At 45.0% G+C, this 19057-nt stretch overlaps 1 protein-coding gene across 7 annotated transcripts in view; it reads right to left on the bottom strand.

The window, feature by feature from the left end:
- The window catches only part of NUP98 (nucleoporin 98 and 96 precursor), a 46182-nt gene extending 27194 nt beyond the window's left edge, over nt 1-18988 (bottom strand). For 2 of the 7 annotated variants that reach the window (XM_083735847.1, XM_083735845.1), the window contains exons 1-11: nt 18504-18988; nt 14320-14381; nt 13464-13566; nt 12216-12323; nt 9995-10174; nt 8816-8952; nt 6080-6187; nt 5473-5656; nt 3431-3591; nt 1941-2078; nt 292-376 (exon numbers count right to left, since the gene is read on the bottom strand). In XM_083735847.1, coding sequence (XP_083591973.1) covers nt 292-376; nt 1941-2078; nt 3431-3591; nt 5473-5656; nt 6080-6187; nt 8816-8952; nt 9995-10174; nt 12216-12323; nt 13464-13539 — 1177 coding nt within the window. In that variant the 5' untranslated portion in view covers nt 13540-13566; nt 14320-14381; nt 18504-18988. The remainder of the gene's footprint in view (nt 1-291; nt 377-1940; nt 2079-3430; nt 3592-5472; nt 5657-6079; nt 6188-8815; nt 8953-9994; nt 10175-12215; nt 12324-13463; nt 13567-14319; nt 14382-18503) is intronic. The other 5 variants (XM_083735848.1, XM_083735846.1, XM_083735851.1 and 2 more) reach the window with 3 other exon arrangements.
- Nucleotides 18989-19057: the final 69 nt, after the last annotated feature.

Here is a 19057-nt window from a genome sequence, read left to right on the forward strand (position 1 = left end):
TGGGAAAAAGCCTTTGTTTTCCATGGATCTGAGGAAGGCCCCAAGCTTGTATAAGAGACAGAGACACTCAAAGTGAAACTCTTGCCAAAAGCAAGGCCAGAAGCACCTGGGCTCTCGCAGCTGCCTGCCATGTAGCACGGCTTACTGACACAGAATTTAAGACCCACAAAGAGCATCATCTCACATAAATTAGTCTGCCACAGACCGTGTGCTCTACTCAATGCAACAGCGATAGATTTAAGGCTCTTTACGTGACTATGCCAAAGGGAAAGCAATTGTTTAATCAGTTACCAAACATCCCAGTCGTAGTTGTTCCAAACGAGGGCGCGCTGGTTGTCGTGGTTCCAAATCCAGCAGGCTTGTTGCTGAAGAGGGACTGAAGGAGAAATATGCATTCTAAACGTCACAGGGTCTCTTTCTCTTTTCCCTGTCCACAGCCCCCGCCCTGGTCACAAAGGGATATTAGCTTTTTCTCAGTTAGCAGCCAATCGTAGAAAGGTTAACATAGAATCACAGCGTGTTTTAAACGTTTGGAAAGGATGTGCGACCATCCACAGATCGCACATTATCAGCTATCTCTCCCTAGTGAACTACGTCTGTGCTGGCCCACAGCAGCAGTTTGGTGTCAGCGCAGGACAGCTGCATAGCGCACAGTGCTGAGCAAGAGGGGGAGTCAAGAGGGTTGTGGGCGGGGAAGAGCATGCAAGCGTCCCCTCTTCCCTCTCATCTCCCAGCACTCTAGGACAAGCCATTATAGATACTGCTTGCAGCGGTGGGGGTTAGGGTTGCCCTGTCCTAGCTAGGAAAGTCTTTCCTTGCCTGAGGGAGGTGACTGCTGAGACAAACCTCTGTCCAGCACTCAAGGTGGGAGGAAGGAGGAAAACTACTTGGCGCTGAATCCCACTATGCCCTTGTTGATGTACAGAGCAGCGCCACCTCTAACACTCCCTTCCCAGTGCTCCCTAGAGAGTCTGCTACAACAGTGTCCCCACTGGTTCTCTCCGTCCCACCAGGTGCCTACAAGGCGTGGTAAAGAACCAGGCTGAAGGAGGGAAGACAGAACAGAGCACAAGGCAGTAGAATTAGAGCAGAGAGAGAGAGTAGATTTGACTGTGTGGATAGAGGCAGGGCAAAAAATAAATGAGAGAAAGCCGGAGACAGCATGGTATATTCAGTCTAAGAATCACATGTTCTCTGCCTGGTCAATCAGGAGGAAATACCCAACATGTGGAAACTTCATAGTCCAGCGTGGGAATGTGCATGGTCCTTGCTAGAATTGCTCTGATGGAGAGCAGCCAAATGGCAAAAGCTGAGGTTTTACAGTTGACACCCACAAGGGCTGATATTCAGAGTGACAATTTGGCAAGCAGTGAGTGAGTGTCAGAGTGGCACGCCCCCACCCCTCACATTGTTGCTTGAACTACAGATCCCTGTTCCATCCAAAAATGAGTAGTTGTGGTTTAACATCAGTTTACACAGGTCCAAACTGTGTTCAACCTGTGGTTTAAGATCAAGATCTGCAGATATTCAAAACACTAGTTAGGAAACAGGTATTAAACCGCAGTTCCCCACTGGGGATGCAAAGGAGAAGTGTAGTTTGAGTTGACCAGGAAAAGTGTGTCATGGGAGCCGGGTGCACACAATTGAGAAACTCAGGTCACGTCTGCTAAATTATGGTTCAGAGTGCCTAGACTGGGCAGTCACTCTCAGTTTACAGGATTGCTAGGCTTCTTGCAAAACCTTCCAAGACTTGTTCAAAGCCAAAATTATTGGACCTTTCTAACCATTGACCAAATTGCAATTAACACCACTGGAAAAGCACCTGCAAAAGCACTTCGCTTCCGCACGGGAGAACACCAATGAGCACAAGTGTGTCACGAGTGAAAAGAAACAAGCCACTTCCACACCCCTGAGGACCTCATTACTCCCAGCTGACATACCGAGCCACCAACACCAAATCCTGTATTGGGTTGTCCAAAGAGACCTGTCCCAGTTCCAAATGCAGTAGCTGTGTTCGTATTGGTAGCTGTTCCAAAAAGGCTTCCCGTTTGTGAGGGCTGTGTTGCTCCAAATAAACCCTGCAAACATTAGGGGATGTTTGAGAAAGATACGCTACAACTTATCCTTAAAAAAAAAACAAAAAAAACTAAGCAGTAGTTCTGGAAATGTGGGACTACTGTTTTTGCACCATGGTGATTTTTACACAAGGGAATATGGGCTCTGCGTGTGGCTACTGAAGAGAGGCACTTGCATTTGGTTCAGCTAAGTGTAGCATTAAAGCATGCAGGAAAACCTACCTTCATTTTAGCCACTGTGTCGTGGAAAATACTGAGGCCTGAATTTGTGCATGGCAGATGGTTTCTGAATGGAGGTTCAGATCTGGGCAGAAAAGCACCTGAAGGTTGCCATCATGCATATGGAAAGAAACAGTGTGGCCCCTCACAGGAAGATTAAAAAGAACTAAAAAACTGAACAAATTGAACACCCGCCCACCCACGAGTTGTCTTTGGTGGAAAAAGTAATTTCCCAAAGCCTATGAAGATTCCTTATCTCTTCCACTCAGCAGCTCATTCCCCACACAGCTTTGCCAACTTCCCATTCCAAGCCACTAACACCTGGCACCCTTCGCCCGTAACAGGGAAACTCCTTCAATAGAGGGTTTCCATTGTGACTGGATGCATCTATTAAAGGTTGAGACCTTCACAGAAAAGGCCACTTGAAATTAGTTGACTGTCCAGTTCCATTTCATTTGTAACCAGAGGTCCCCTCCCTTGCTTATGCATTTTTGCTTGTACCCAACAGAGAAAGCAGCAAAGGAATATAGTGGACCACTTGATAAAGTAGCCTGCCCTAGAGACATTCAAGTCGGTGAAAAGCCAAAATCACTGCCAGGCTTTCCTCTTCCTGGGAGAGGTAAGATAATTTGAGTGTGTGCTTGCTTGCTTGCGCGCCTACCAAACAACTGGTATATTGTTGAAAACAAACTATTTCATAACTTGGGAGGCCTGCTATGGCTCCATTTCATAATGAAAAAGTATGTGCTTTGCATATGAAGTGTTGAAATCTCCAACTAGAAGATCTTGTGTTGGAGAGAACTTCTGCTTGGAGAGTCTGGAGCCAGTTGTCAGTTAGATGGACCATGGCTCTGACTTGTGACAAGGCAGGCCTTTATCTCTTAACCCTCAATATAAAGCATGCTGGCGAAATATTCAACAGATACAAAAATGGCAAAATAAGGCAACCTGCTGTGCTAAGGAGCAAGCTGGAGAATAAAACAGCACTGTACAAGAAAAAGTAACAGGCCGAGCAAAGAGAATTTCCTTGGAGAGTTCTTAGTAAAAGGCTGCAGAAATCAAAGGCAACCAGGTAAGCAGGAGTTAGGCAGAAAGTAAAGACTCCAAGGTTGTTACAACAGTCCTTGCTACCTTACCATTGTGTTTGTGTTGGGTTGTCCAAGGGTGCTGGTGTTCCCAAACGAAAAGCCTGCGTTTGGTGCAGTCGTGGCCTGGCCAAAAGGCTTGTTGAAGAGGCTGGTGGTTTGTTGAGTCGGGCCAAAGAGGCCTCCTGTTCCTGTTCCAAAACCCGTCGTACCTGAAACAAGGTGCCAAAGCAAATTTTATATATATATATATATATATATATATATATATATATATATATATATATATGCAGGTTTTGGTGTCCTCGGGTGTCTTCCCGTGTAAAAGTTGGGGTGTCTAGGCGACGTTTCGACGAGGTCTCACTCGTCATCTTCAGGCTGGTGCTTTCGGCTTCTTGTTACTGGAACAGAGCGGGATCTCAATGTTTGAGTTCCTATAAATACTGTAGAGGGGGTGTGGTGTCTAGCCTCCAATGTTCTGGGCAGAGAGGAAGTTCCCAGGCTAGTGTGCCTTCCTCTCTGCCCAGAACATTGGAGGCTAGACACCACACCCCCTCTACAGTATTTATAGGAACTCAAACATTGAGATCCCGCTCTGTTCCAGTAACAAGAAGCCGAAAGCACCAGCCTGAAGATGACGAGTGAGACCTCGTCGAAACGTCGCCTAGACACCCCAACTTTTACACGGGAAGACACCCGAGGACACCAAAACCTGCATTCCTGTACCCGTGAAAATCTACGAAAGCATATATATATATATATATATATATATATACACACACACACACACACACACACACACCTCTCAAGGCATCCATGTCCCTGGGACTTCACAGAGTATACCCCTCAAGGAGCTCACAATCCAAATGCCAACAGAGAGAGAGGCAGGATAGGTTCCAAAGGATGAAGGTGAGTAGATGCAGCTACATTTTATTTTATTATAACCTGCTTTTCACATCTGGCACTCAAAGCAACTTACAAAACAAAACAAAACATACGACACACAAAATTTTAAACATCAGAGAATAAAACTGTTTTAACTTGGTGTCTGAAACTCAGCAGAGATGGCACCTGATTTCTAGCAGGAAGGCATTCCATAGATTTGGAGCTACCACACCGATGGCACAGCTCCTCACATGCACTTAGGCACTGTTTTGAGCAGAAACAAGGACGGAGGAATTCGACTATGGCTTCAGAGTTTTGTGTTTTTCTTTTTAAAAATTCCTGTCATTTTAATTTTCAACTTACAAAACCATACACCACTTTGAACTCCCAATCAAAATGAGGAAGCATCAGTAGAAGCAGCACAGAGGTGTTTGGTTCTAAGTTGCTTTGGATTGTCTTGGACAAGATGAAGCAACTAACACCAATAATAATAATAATAATAATTTATTATTTATGCTCTGCCCATCTGGCTGGGCTTCCCCAGCCACTCTGGGCGGCTTCCAACAAAATATTAAAATACAGTAATGCATCAAACATTAAAAGCTTCCCTAAAGAGGGCTGCCTTAACAAACAACAACATTGGTGTTGCTGGGAGGTGCTTCCAAGAAATAAAAGCTGACTTGAGTAGAGCCATTTTAGAGCAAGAAAACAGCTGTGACTGATCAAAGTGCCATTCCAGTCAATGATGCCAGCTAACCACATATGATATCAGGCAAGATACTGCCTTAAATCAGAATCAAGAACTGAATAGCTCACTTTTTGTGCACTATTAAGTGTGGCATTCTACTTCCTGGGACTTGCATGACATGCAGAGCAACTCCCTTGGGCACCTTCCCCCTTTTCTGAGAACTTATCTTATTTGCACTTCTGTTCCTTACTTGTCCCAAGGACCTCAAGGCATAATCTGCTCAATAAAGGAGATTGCTCTGTTTGCATGTTTTCCCACAAGCATACAGAGAACAGGTGGAGTTTTGACAGCATCTTATAAATCAGCAGCCAGTATTTCAAGCTGTGGATGTTATTATTTGCATGTGTTAAAAAATGTTGGACACCTAACACGACAGAGTCTCAAGGCAACTTAAAACAGTATTAAAAAAACACACAAGTACTCAGAGTCATCCTGCCCAAGTCAAAGCAGCAGTACTTACTGGTTCCAAACCCTGTTTTATTCTGTCCATAGGAAAAGCCCGTGTTAGTGGTGGTGGAACCGAAGAGTCCTGTGGCTGCGCTGGAGGTAGCAGTGGATGAGCCAAACAAACCTGGCGTGGCTCCAGCTCCTACAGGGTTGGTGGGACCTTTCCTGTTCGCTTGATAGTCTTCCAAACGAAGCTCCTAAACAAGGGATATTTCTTGAGTACAGACGTCTCACATGGGACACCACCTGTTCCCCACACCTGCTGCCACCACACCTTCTCAGGCAAAAGCGATGCAGTAAAACATTGGAGTCGACAGTCCCTGGGTACAGGGCAGCGTTCTCAAAGAGGAGAAAATGCAACTTTGCCAAAGCAGGCATCAGGTGCCAGAAACACCTGCCTGACAGGTTTCTCCTGACAACTGTGATGTGGCAGTTCAGAATGTGGTCCACCATGTGCATAAATGCCTTGCCTCCATTCTTTCTATTCGAAATGCAAAGAGCTCACCCCCATCCACTGCTATAGAGGGAGGAGAGCAGCACTCCAATGTCTGAGCCACAAGACGGGATGCAAACAAACAGGGACAGCATGCAGAGATTATACAGATATACGACGGACTGACCTCTAGCGATTTGCTTTCATATTCTTTCATAGCAGTAATGCACTGATGCTTGGTGCTGATGTTTGTGCTGACTCCGGACTTAACCATAGTGTCAGTACCTGTAGGGGGCTGTAAGAGAAATGTGAACACTCGTCAAGGTTCCTTTAGATTTAATTCCCCTGGAAGTCCTGTAAGCAGTCATGGCACAGAGGGACCAGCAGGATTCCTGTGAGCCTCCAAGCAGCCACTCATGTGAGCTAACAAGAACACTGAGACAAGCCAGGTTGCTACAGCATGTAACACCCATCCTGGCACAACTGAACTGACTGCCGATTAGTTTCCGAGCCCAATTCAAAGTGCAGGGGTTGACCTATAAAGCCTCACGTGGCTCAGGACCTCAATACCTTATGGACCGGCTCTCCCCACATAAACCAACCCAGACCCAGCCCTTGTCTTCTGAGGCCCTTCTCTATGTTCCCCCTCCCAGAGAGGTTTGGAGAGTGACAACAACAGGCCTTTTCTTTGGTGGCTCTAACTGTGGAATGCTCTCCCCAGAGAGCCTCATTTGGTGCCATCAGTACATGTCTTAAGGCCCCAGGTAAAAACACTCCTCTTTACTCAGGTCTATGGCTATTAAATAATCTATGTCCTGTAAAAGTGTGGGGAAGAGGACTGTTATTATGATGACTATTTTATTATTGGGCTGTTTGTCAGTATGCTTTTATTATTATGTTTTCATCACTGATGTTCTGCAATGTGCTTTTAATGTTGTATATCACCCTGGGATCTTTTGATATACATAAATTGTATATATAAATTATAAAAGGCAATATATAAATATTAATACAGCAGTTCAAATTCTCAGTCAGCTGTTAGGCACCCTGGGTAGCCAGTTTCTCACCAGGTCAGAATGGGACTCAGGCTTCTAGGGAGGAGGATAAGACGTAGAAGATGATAAACAGAAGGGGCTTTGCTTGCCTTGGTACGCAAGGGGTGCCCACGCTTTCCTGCCATCCTGGTACAAAGCCCTGGCCTACGGTCTGCCTCTGCTCCTGCTCTAGGCTGACCCGGCTGTGAGGGCCCTTCACTACCTGGAAGGCAGCCCTCATTGTCCTGGGCTGCGCCTGCTGCTGCTGCTACTCTTTCTGCTGTAGCACGAGCAGGAAACAGCCCCATCCCCACTGGTGCATGTGGCTGAAGAAGGGCTCAAGAGAGCGCTTCCTGCTACGAAATCCTGGCATCTTCTGCTCCAACAACTGCTACAGAACCCTCATGATCAACTATTCCACCTTCTGCTTAAAGGAGCCTCTGCACACAAGTTTTCCAGCTCAACGCAATGCCTAGCATTTCTGTTCTGCACTTGGAACACCTGGGCTGGAGATGCCAGAGACTGGAAACGGGGACCTTCTGCCGGCACGGCATGTGCTCTGGACACTGAGCCATGGCCTTTCCACAAGTGATCACACAGAAGTTGAACCACCACAGGCTGGTTATAGCCGTGTTATTTAAATGTGATCCAAATAAAGAGATAAATGACCAAAACTGAAACAGCAAAAGACAAGAGTACCTGCGCTCTTAGTCTGTGATTCATTTGCCAGGCGAGGCTTCTCCAGAAGATGAGCTGGCCCATGGGCAGTAATTGAATTTCTCTTTGGAGAACTGTTTTATCAGTTTTTATTTCCTGAGGTTTTTTCTTTGCTGCTAGAAAATGGTTTCCCAACTCAGGCCTCCGAGCACAAAAGGAGGCTTCTGAGAGAGTATTCTCTCCCTTCAAGGTTGGGAGGCGGGGATCACAAGTATCGGCACCTGTGATATCTTTCTGTGCTCTTGCTACTGGAGGTCAGTGTGGGCCTTGCTAATTAGAAACTGGCCACACCTGTGATAACGTGGGTTGCTCATAACACGGTAGAGTCTTCTCATTGGCTATTCAGAGTCACTGGTTACTAGGCAAAGTTGGGGTAAAACATTGTGCTAGTCCTCACCATGTTGCCTGACACCTGGTAACACCTGTATGCTACTTGCTGAAGGCCAATTTGCTGATTTGGTTTATAAAGCAAGTTAGTTTGTTTGGTATCTTGTCTTACCATTCCCAACTGCTTTTACTTATAATCTCACTGGGATACAGCTCCATTATTTATGCTGCTATTTTCTTTTTTAAAAAACTCTTCCTGCTACTTGTGTGTTTCTTCGGATGGGACTTGTTGGTACTGAATGTAGTTATCTTAGTCTCTTGGTCAAACTGCTACTGCATAAACTTTAGTGGGCTTGAAGCCTGCAGGGACAGCGTCTGGTTCCCAAAACCTTGTGTGGCATTTGGGAAGCTCTGGGATTATCTTGATTCAGGCTGATGGATTTACAGGAGTAGTGGCAGCGTACTGCCTTGCAGGGTTGATATTCAACTCTGGTCATTTGGCTACTGCTCTCCAACAAGAGGACTTGCCACCACGGTTCCCACTGGCAGCTATTGCAAATGTTATTTTGTAATATTCAGTAGTTTATAACTATTCCAAATAAATAGATAAATAAAATGCACAATAAATACACCAGATGCATCTTTCATTGGAATAGGGAGTCCAAAGCGTAGTGAACAGAAAGCAGCCTCTTCTGGACTGCAACTCCCATCAGCCCTGGCAAACAGGGCAAAATGTCAGGGGTGCTAGTAGTTGCAGTCCAAAACAAACATCTGGCTGGCATCATACCGGAAAAGGCTAGGTAATGGATGGAACTAATTTTAGACAGGAAGCAACTGGGACTTACATTGAATTTAATGGTGGTGCCAGTTGGAACGGTGAAGCTGGTCGATCCAAAGAGTGAACCGGACGTCCCCCCAAACGGATTGGCGGTTGTGTTAGTGGTTCCAAATAAACCCCCGCTGCTAGTACTTGTCCCAAAGTCTGTAGAAAAGGAAAAGCGAAGTCAATGCCCAAAAGAAACAATGGCCTTACTTTTCACACTATGCAAGGCGAGTGTTTAAGGCAAGGCAGCTTTTAATGTTTGACGGATTACTGTATTTTAATATTTTTTGGAAGCCGCCCAGAGTGGCTAGGGAAACCCAGCCAGATGGGCGGGGTAATGGTAATAATAATAATAATAATAATAATAATAATAATAATAATAATAATAATGGCTGACTGGAAACAGCTTGGACATTGTGGAAGTTCAATTTAATATGAAATAAAAGAGGGGGTGGAGCAAGCCGCTCAAGGGCGGGGAGCGAGCTGCCCACGGCGGACATTCAGCGCGCTGCCCACTGGTGACTCCCAAGCCTCCCCGAAGCTGTCAAAACGAAAGAGGAAGGGGGGAAATGCCACTGGCAAAGTGGCACAGCTACCCCCGTACCCCAACGTCTCGGGGTAGGCTTGGGAGTTGTGGGTGGGCGGGGTGCCAGATGTCACACCCCCACTCAGTGAGGGCACCTGGGGCGGTTGACCCCCTTCCTATGCCCCTGCACCCACCCAAACAAGGACTAAAGCAACCTTTTTGGCTTCCTTATGGCAGTCTCAGAACAGGTTTGCTAAGCACGACTTGTCCCCTGCCCCTGGTGAGCAAGAAACTGAACTGTCCCAAGGCAAGCACTTGGGGAGCAACTACCCAAGCTGTTGTTATTACATTTGTACCTTGGATCCCAAACGCCTTGGTACTCAGGTACTGCAGCTTCCTGCAGCCAATCAGAAGCCGCACTTTGGTTTCCGAATGTTTCGGAAGTCAAACGGACTTCCGGATTGGATTCCGTTCAACCTCTGAGGTATGACTATTATTATTATTATTATTATTATTATTATTATTACCACCTGCCCTTCACCCTGAGGAACCAGGGAGGGTTACAACAATTATAAATACAGCAATAAAAGTGATTTAAAGAACTTAGAATCACGTGGTTGTGCTGCGTAAAGAATTCTTCAAAATGGTCAGGAAATAGCAATAGATGATACTCACTGCCAAACCCCACAGGTTTACTCTGTGCAAAGGCATTGTTCTGGGATGAAAAGAGGCCTCCGCCAGTGCTTGCTGTCCCAAACAAGCCACTGGAAGTGCCGGTCGATGTTCCAAATCCGAAGCCAGTGCTGGTGGAAGAAGTGGCTGGCTGGCTGAAGGTGCTGGAACCAAACAACCCCCCTGGAACCAGAAATATCCAATCAAATCAGACACAAGAAGGGGTGGGAATATTTGATGATGAAACCCACACAAACATACACACAAATCCATATATATATATATATTATATGTATACATTAAGGTTACCAGATGTCCCCATTTCCCAGGGACAGTCCTTGGATTTACAAATCAGTTCCCATACAAAATCCATTGAAGTTGAAAAGTGTCCCCTGGATTCATTGATAAAAATTCTGGTAACCTTAGTATGTCTGTTTTCGGTTATACAATCATATCATGTCCTTGTACAATAATTCTTTTCTAATTCCCACCCAGCATTCCATAACAGTTCTTGTACATCTTAATTAGCCACATATACAATAATACCTTAACCTTGTTTTCAGCCTACCCATACCCTTTATATTATCAGCTGCTGGTCAGAAGGTATCCACTACCTGGAATTTGTATTTAAGATCAAATTTTGTAAATATTCCCCTAGATGCTCCCACTCACTCCTCATCTGTTTATCATCTACATTTCTTATTTTGCATGTCATACTTGCAAGCTCAGCAGACTGAATTAGTTTATTTAGCCATTGTTCTTTCCCTGGAGTTTTGAATCTTTTTTATATACATTTTGGCCAGTTTGACTGGTGATATATGCATAAAACCTAATGGGATGAAGGTCTGTGTGCGTATTTCAACAAAACAGAAAAAAGCAAATAAAACCAGTTTATGAAATTGTGAAGATAAAGTGCCTAGGTAAACAGATTTTGTTTGTTTGTAAACAAAAAACTGGACCACAGGTGCCAGGTGGCACTCTTCAGCAAGGGCACTCCACAAACGGAGCACTAGCACTTAAAATGATTCCTTCTTTGTTGTGGAACAGTGTCCCTCTAATAAAGGAGAAAACTGGCCAAGAACTTCGGCAGATTTTCGGCAGACTGATAATGGAAGAGGATCACAGGATGGATGTGACTAATCTGGCCCCATTTATCAGTCAGAGGAAGCGAAGCAGCTTCAGGGATTTTGCTGTCCCCTCTGCTGCAGTTGCCACTTGCCCTGGGACTGCAAAAACAAGGAGAAAGGGGTACTCTGGCCCACCACCTACTCAGAGACAAAGGTCACCAATTATCTTCCAAGCAAGAATCTCACCAAGGGATGAGGCCTTTCTCCTGGGCATGGTCAACCAATTGGTGCCAAAGAAGGACAGAACTTTCTTTTTGTACACAACAACAGCAGCAAGAATACTTATTGCAAAGTATTGGAAGACTCAAGATCTACCCACTCTGGAAGAATGGCAGATGAAGGTAATAGACTATATGGGACTGGCAGAAATGACCGACAGAATCAGAGACCAGGGAAGAGAGACGGCGAAAGAAGATTGGAAGAAATTCAAGGACTATCTTAAAAAATACTGTAAAATTAATGAATGTTGAAACGATGTTGGTTTAGAAATTATGTGGTTACTAGCTGTAATGGGTATGAAAAAGAAAAAAAAAGTAAAGATCTAAACAGGATTGAAGGAAAGGATTTGCTGAACATTGATTAGAAATTGGAATACAGAAAGGGAAGGTGTGAGGAAGTCGGGGAAGTAAGGTTTTTGAAAATAAGGGTATGAAACTATACTTGTTTTTGTTTGATTTGTATTTGTTTGTATGGTTGTTTTTGTTTTGTCTTTATATAATCTGTGAAAACTCTATATATATATATATATATATAAAAAGAATCTCACCAAGGGAGGCTCATTCTAGCCCAAACTGGATATAAATGCTTAGTTCCTCGATGCCAGAACAACATCCGTCCTCTGCCTTTTCCCTCTGTTTCCCCTTCATTAGTCTTTTTCAAGTTTGCAAACTTGATGACAGTCTGTGTCTCTCTTTTTATTGATGCAAGCTACTTTAAGAGGCATCATTTGTTAGAAAAGTAAGATAGAATTGCTCCTACGGGTACTTGGACCCTAAGAAGCTTGGGCCTTAGGTAACAGCCAGCAGCTTAAACTGAGCAAAGTAAAGAGGCAAACAGTGAAGGGGTTCAAGTTAAGGAATAAGAAGCAGTGGTAATACCTGTACCTGGCTTGGTCTGCGCAGTCCCGAACAGTCCTCCGGCATTATTATTTGTTCCAAAAGCAGATGTCCCAAAAGCTCCTCCACTTGTAGTGCCAAAGCCAGCATCTGCAAAACGGTTAGAGTTGAGATGAGACTATATATATGGTCTGAATACAGAAGGGGCTGAAACCACATAGCAATGAGCTGGTTGTACAGCTGAAGTTGACTTACAAGAAGTGAAGTAATTTCAAATACAAGTCTAGCAATTCCTGAATAGAACGTGGTTCTGTAAGACATCTCTATTAGGAATGCAAGAGTCTTCTGTATGAGAGCATGTGGCAACTCAGCCAAGTATCTGATAGGCAAAATATTGGCTTTTCAAGCCAATGTCAAAGGAGGTTACACTTAAAGCTGAATTAGCCTCTTAATGAAAACATTAAAAACCCAAACTGGCAGCCTAGGACAGGGGTAGCTACCCTGGGGCCCTCCTGATGTTGCTATACTACAACTCCCATCGGGAACACCAGAAGAACTTTTCAACACTGGAACGGTCATAGAATCATAGAATAGAATCATAGAGTTGGAAGAGACCACAAGGGCCATCGAGTCCAACCCCCTGCCAAGCAGGAAACACCATCAGAGCACTCCTGACATATGGTTGTCAAGCCTCTGCTTAAAGACCTCCAAAGAAGGAGACTCCACCACACTCCTTGGCAGCCAATTCCACTGCCGAACAGCTCTTACTGTCAGGAAGTTCTTCCTAATGTTTAGGTGGAATCTTCTTTCTTGTAGTTTGGATCCATTGCTCCGTGTCCGCTTCTCTGGAGCAGCAGAAAACAACCTTTCCAGGTCTTCCCCTGGAAGGTGGTGGACTCTCCTTCCTTAGATGTTTTTAAGTAGGGGTTGGATGGCCATCTCTCTTGAGCTGCAATTCCCCCTGCTAGTGGGGTTGGACTAGATGACCTCGGGGTGCCTTCCAACTCTACAATTCTATGAATCTCTGGTCATCTATTGCTCATTCTGGCTGGGACTGATGAGAGTTCAACAACGGCTGAACAGGTTCCCTCACCAGCTTAGAAGTGAACAAAATGCTTTGCATCCAGGTGGTCTGAAGTCTATTCCGGCCGCGTCCAGTTAAATGAGATCACAGAGCAGGTAACGTGTAATACCTGTGCCAGGATGGGCAAATAGACTGATCTGGTAACATGGCAGCACCCTGTGGCCCTATTCATAGGCTTCTCCACCATTATCGCCCACGTCACTTACTCTGCCCAAAAGTTGAAGTCGTCCCAAAGCCACCTGTGTTGCCTCCGAAAGGCGTTCCAAATGATTTGTTAAACATTTTGAAGTTGTTTCAGGTTCTCAAGACCTAAATGAAGAAAAGAAAAAGAAAAACTTAGGTGCAATCAACGTTTGGCCTTATTGAGAAATGCCAGATAAATACAGATATTAGAAATGGGGTGGAGGGGGGGAATATATGGCTATCCATCTCATTACCATTAATTACTGCACATTGCCATTTTCAACATGAAAATTTCTATCCTGCTTTGGCCAGCCTGATGCTCCTGGAAAGCTCTTTAAAAGGACATGGTAGCAAAGGCCCCCTTCAGGATCTCCTGCAAAGGTGTATCTCATCCAGAGGCACTGACTCTACTGAAGTGATGATATTCATGTCTGGCTGTACTACCTGAGACATCAGGTTTGCATGTGTGGCTCTCATCTCATCGAGCATTTCTACACAAACATTTCTACACCAACAAACAAAAGTCCACTGCCTATAGAAAAATAGATCTCCATTATCTTCCTAGCATGCTTTAGGGAGCTAACATCCATTAGGAATAAGGTCTTTTCTGTAGCTGTTCAGTTGTGGAACATTAACTTCTGGGAAGTCTGTATATGTTCTGCCCAGATCATCTGCTGTAGGCACTTTAGATCCCATGAGCAATTAGCAGAGATTCTCCACGTTTTATTTAACTATATTTGTTGGCTATATTTTTCCTCGAATAGAAAGCCAGCCTAAAAATATCGTAAAATAAAGAAGCGGCTGAATATTCTCATTCTTACATCTTGTATGAAGTCCGAAGCATTTCCCAATCATTCCACTCCTTATTCAAACTCTCACCTTTATCTTATTCCAGGCTACTTCACGTGGACAATGTTCATTCGCTCAGGATTCCCATTACCCTATGATGAAGACAGACCCAAGTTAATACTTGATTAAAAACGAAAACAAAACTAAGGGCTTGAGTTTAACATGAGTGTTGGAGTTGTGGGAGGGTTACTGGTTTGTTTTCTTCTTGTTTTTATTATGTGATTTCTGTTTTTAATCTTATATTTTTATGTTGTGAGATCTATGAAGAAGGGAGGTATACAAACTGAATAAATAAATCAAATAAAATCATACCTCCACATGCTTTGGACAAGGGGTTTTGCCAAAGCAGACAAACATGGCTCCCTCAAACATCACTGCAAGCAAAGCTCTGCTAAAAATCATCAGTTTTTAACTTGGGTAGGCATGGCTACCAGTGTTCAAAACTCCCATTGTTCTAGGCACGTTTTCCGACACGGAATTTCATTAGCACAAGCAGTTTCTGAGCTCTGGCTACAGTACTGCACCTAAGATTTCAGAGAAAAACTGCAGAGTGGAAGGAAAGGAGGACCTTTTTCTGCCTCCCCACTTCTAGCTACTCTCTGAAGACTGGAGAAGAGACTCTCTTAAGAATATTAGGGGGGTAAGCAGGGGAAATGAACATAATATTTTAGCTGCAGTTCATTCATTTTCAGCTTTGTATTCTTGCTATAAAAAAGTGCGCCTAGACATTTCATTGTTGCGGCCACCACCTAGGTTTAAGGTGCCATTTAGCTCCTAGCTTTCATATCTCAGTTTCTAAGACTGATGGCTACCATTGTGTCTAAGATTTCTTAACAGGTAGAGTATACAAATACTGGCCACAAAAAATGAAAGTTTTTACAAACTCAAACCACTGCCTGTATGTCACTGAAAGTTTCTCTAAAGCCAAAAAGCTTATTCACATGGCAGCATCAATTCTTTACATTCTCCAGTAGTGGCCCTGGGCTGAGATGGTCACACAGAGAGGATTTAAACTACACAGTTGCATCCTATCTTGGTGGTTTCAAGGAACTTCCAAGGACCAGGCATTAGCACTTGCACTCATTACAAACTCCTTCTCAGTCCTTCCCAAAACTACTGATATGCACCACTAAAAGCTAGCCTGTGCCTGTATGATCTTTAAACCATCTAAAGTAACCTCCATCTAAATGTGCAACCACCCCATAGTACCATCACTCACGTACAAATTGTTAGACTTACTGTCTTAAATACGTGCCTTCAGTCTAATCCAAGCATAGGCAGACTCCAGCCCTCCAGATGCTTGAGACTACAATTCCCATCATCCCTGACCACTGGTCCTGTTAGCTAGGGATGATGGGAATTGCAGTCCCAAACATCTGGAGGGCCGGAGTTTGCCTATGCCTGGTCTAATCCAAATGATTTTTCTGCATAGCAAGCCCACTGTTACTTTCATAGAGCCCTATCCCTCCTGCTTGATGTACAGTATTAACAAAATGATAGTTTTTATTTTCAGCTTTCATTTATTTTCTAGCTGCCCAACTGGCAAAGACAAAAATATTACTCCAGTACCATATATTTCAACAGCTTACAATATCCTAACGCTGGACAACTTTGTCACTGCTGTTCTTTATACTTCCAATTTCATAAACTTATCAAAGCAATATATTATGCACTGAAGTAGGCACATATTTTTTAATTAATTTGGTTCTATCCCACCTTTCCAAAAAGCAGCTAAGGGCAGTGTGCATTTCTCTTCCACATCATGTTTGCCTTGCAACAACTCTGTAAGTTGAGTTGGCAGAGTGGGGATTCGAACCTGAGCTTCAGGGTCTAAAAGTAGCTGTGTGAATTTTAGCTCTGCTACCAATGTTTCCATTTAAAAAGTTTCACCGATTCAATAAAATGCAAAGATATGCAACAATAGTTGCCATTTAAAAATATGCATATGTCTCCAAGATGGTGTTTAATTTATGAAAACACTCAGGTGAAACATTCAAGGCAGCATGACAAACACTTATGATTATCAACTTTTCCATCCACCAATAACATTGTAGAACCATTAAATAATATAACTTAAAAACGACCTCCCTTTGGGGTAAAAACGCTATTGTACAGTTCCCCAATTGCCTCTTAACAGTTCTCTAACTAATCCTGGTGCTTATCTTTTTATACTTCAAATAGGTACACACATGGCAGAACCTTGTTTTCACTGCAAGAAGAAAATAAGAAATGGATAATCCTTGCCCTAGTGAAACAGGGAAAGGCCCACCTAGACAAATGGGAACTCCAAAGCAGAACCGGAGAGCAACAGTAGGGATTGCCAGCAACTGCTTCTGAGAGCGGAGATGCAGCACTGCCATGACACAGATATGAACTCAGGTCCTGCTTTGGGGCTCCCATTCATATGCTTAAGTGCCATCCTCCACTCTCACTTGCACATTATCCCAGCAGTTGTTGTTTTCTGGCTGGTAGAAGTTCTTTAAAACCTCTTAGGATTTCCCAGCTCAGCTACCTAAAGAGCCTACAAATCAGAGATTCTGGAGAATCAACCTGGGACCCTCTGCTACTGAGTGAGAGGCCTGCCCCAAATAGGCGGAAAACACAAATATAAACACAGAGAGACATTGTACTTACTCATCCCAAAGTTTACACCCATGCTTCCTCATACACTGCATAGTTAAGCTATGACACTTGCTCCCACAGCCACCAACTTGGATGGTTTTAAAAGAGGATTAGCCAAGTTCATGGAAGATGACACACAACCAATGGTTACTAACCATGATAGCTAAGCTCTGCCTTTAACGTTGGAGGCAATAATTGTTACATAATGCTATTACCAGCAATGCTTCTGAATACCAGTTGCTGGGAAATGAAGCAAAGAGAAGCACTCTTGTGCTTGTGGGCTTCTTTCCCTTTGGGCCATGTGTTTGGCCACTGCAATAACAGGATGTTGGACTAGACAAGCCCCTTTGGCCTAGCCCAGCAGACTTGTTTTACAGTCTTTACCTACTGTATGCCACACCGAAGGCTCTCAGGGGCTGTCTCCAGATTTTGAAACCCCTTCCCTAGAGAAACCAGATGGGCTCCTCCTTGTTGTCCTTCTGTTAGCAAGTGACAACTTTCTTGTTCCAACAAGTGCTAGGGAACTGACTGCTTTTAAGGAAAGGGCTGGTGCTGAGAGCATCTGTTTATTGTTATAGTTTGTTGTTGCTGGCATCAGTCAGTCTCAAGAAATAATGCAGTGCACCTCCAGGGGTGAAGTCGGCCCTGTTTAGGGAATTCTTATCTCATTATACATGACAAAGCCATTTTTCACCTTCTCACCCCTTGCTTTTTCCTGTAAGACCTATTGCAGTCGTTAAGAGTCGTCAACAGGCTCATCACAGCTATCTGCCAATCACCCATTCCCACCACCCTTCTGAGTAATACCCCTCCCCACCTTCTCACTATATAGAAGGGTCTGGTAACTTCTGTTTCAGTGTATCTGAAGAAGTGTGCATGCACACGAAAGCTCATACCAAGAAATAACTTAGTTGGTCTTTAAGGTGCTACTGGAAGGAATTTTTTTTGTTCTGTTTAGGGAAGTTTTTAATGTCTGATGCTGTATTGTTTTTAATATTCGGCTGGACGCCGCCCAGAGTGGCTGGGGAAACCCAGCCAGATGGGCGGGGTATAAATATTATTATTATTATTAACCACTGCATTAGCAGCACCGTCACCTCCCTGGGGCGCAAGGCTGGCCAGTGTGTCTGGAGGTTCTGGACTGCCCAGAAGACAAGGCCCCCAACAAAGGAAAGCGGAGCAATATATCTGGCACCAGCTTGCCTGCAGGAGCTGCCAGAAGGAGCTGTACAAGGCGGCATTCTGGATTTGTGTAGGATTGACTCCTTCGCTTTTTCTTACAAAGATATTCCATAAAGCAGCAGAGCTTTAGGATTAGAATTTTCCTTTTCCTATATGGAATACTAACATTGATGATGAATCCTTTTTTTTTAACTGTTTCTATTCTAGCTGTAAGCCACTCCTTGAGCCCGACAAGGAAAAAGGCGTAATATAAATACAATGCTAACAATAATAACACACTAGCGGATCCCTGCCAGCGACCCACAAGCCCCGGGACCACAGAAGGGTCTTCTACGTCACTCTCGTGCGCTCGGCGCTGCACAAAGACCCCGCTCGCCCCCGGCCCCTCCCACCTCCCAGGCGCCACTCACCCTCTCCCAGAATCCTCCGGGGCCCCGGCGGGGCTTCACCCGAGCCTGGGCCTGGAGACGAGGGCGGGCCGCGCGTTCCTCTCCGCCCCGGAGCCTCAGCGCGGGAAGGCGGCTCGCGCCTCGCCGCTCGCTCGCTCGGGTGGGCGCTTCGGCCGTACACGCCACGAACGGAGGAGGCCGCGGCGGCAGCTCCACAGACACCCGCCTTGGCTGCTGTCGCCTCACGCGAGAGGTCGAGAAGCGCCGAGGGAAGTTGAGCGGGGAAATAAGTGCGTCACACACGCACGTCCGTCGCACGCACGCACGCTGACGCCTGGCGCGATCGGCGCCTCTTATTGGCTGGCTGATCCTTCCTCGGAAGGCGTCGTTGCGTCGCACTGTCGTGCGCCGAGGCCGTCAACTCTGCGCTGGGCTCCTATTGGTCGAGCGGTGGCTCCTAAAGCGTAGCTGCGCCACGAGCCGGCGCAGTCCGGTCCTGGCCGCCTGTATCTCTTCCTCCCCCCCACCCTTCGCGCTGTTCGCATTCTCTGACGTCAGCCGCAAGAAGCAGAAAA

Source organism: Podarcis gaigeae (genome assembly GCF_964106915.1).
Source record: "Podarcis gaigeae genome assembly, chromosome: 4".
Classification (NCBI taxonomy): domain Eukaryota; kingdom Metazoa; phylum Chordata; class Lepidosauria; order Squamata; family Lacertidae; genus Podarcis; species Podarcis gaigeae.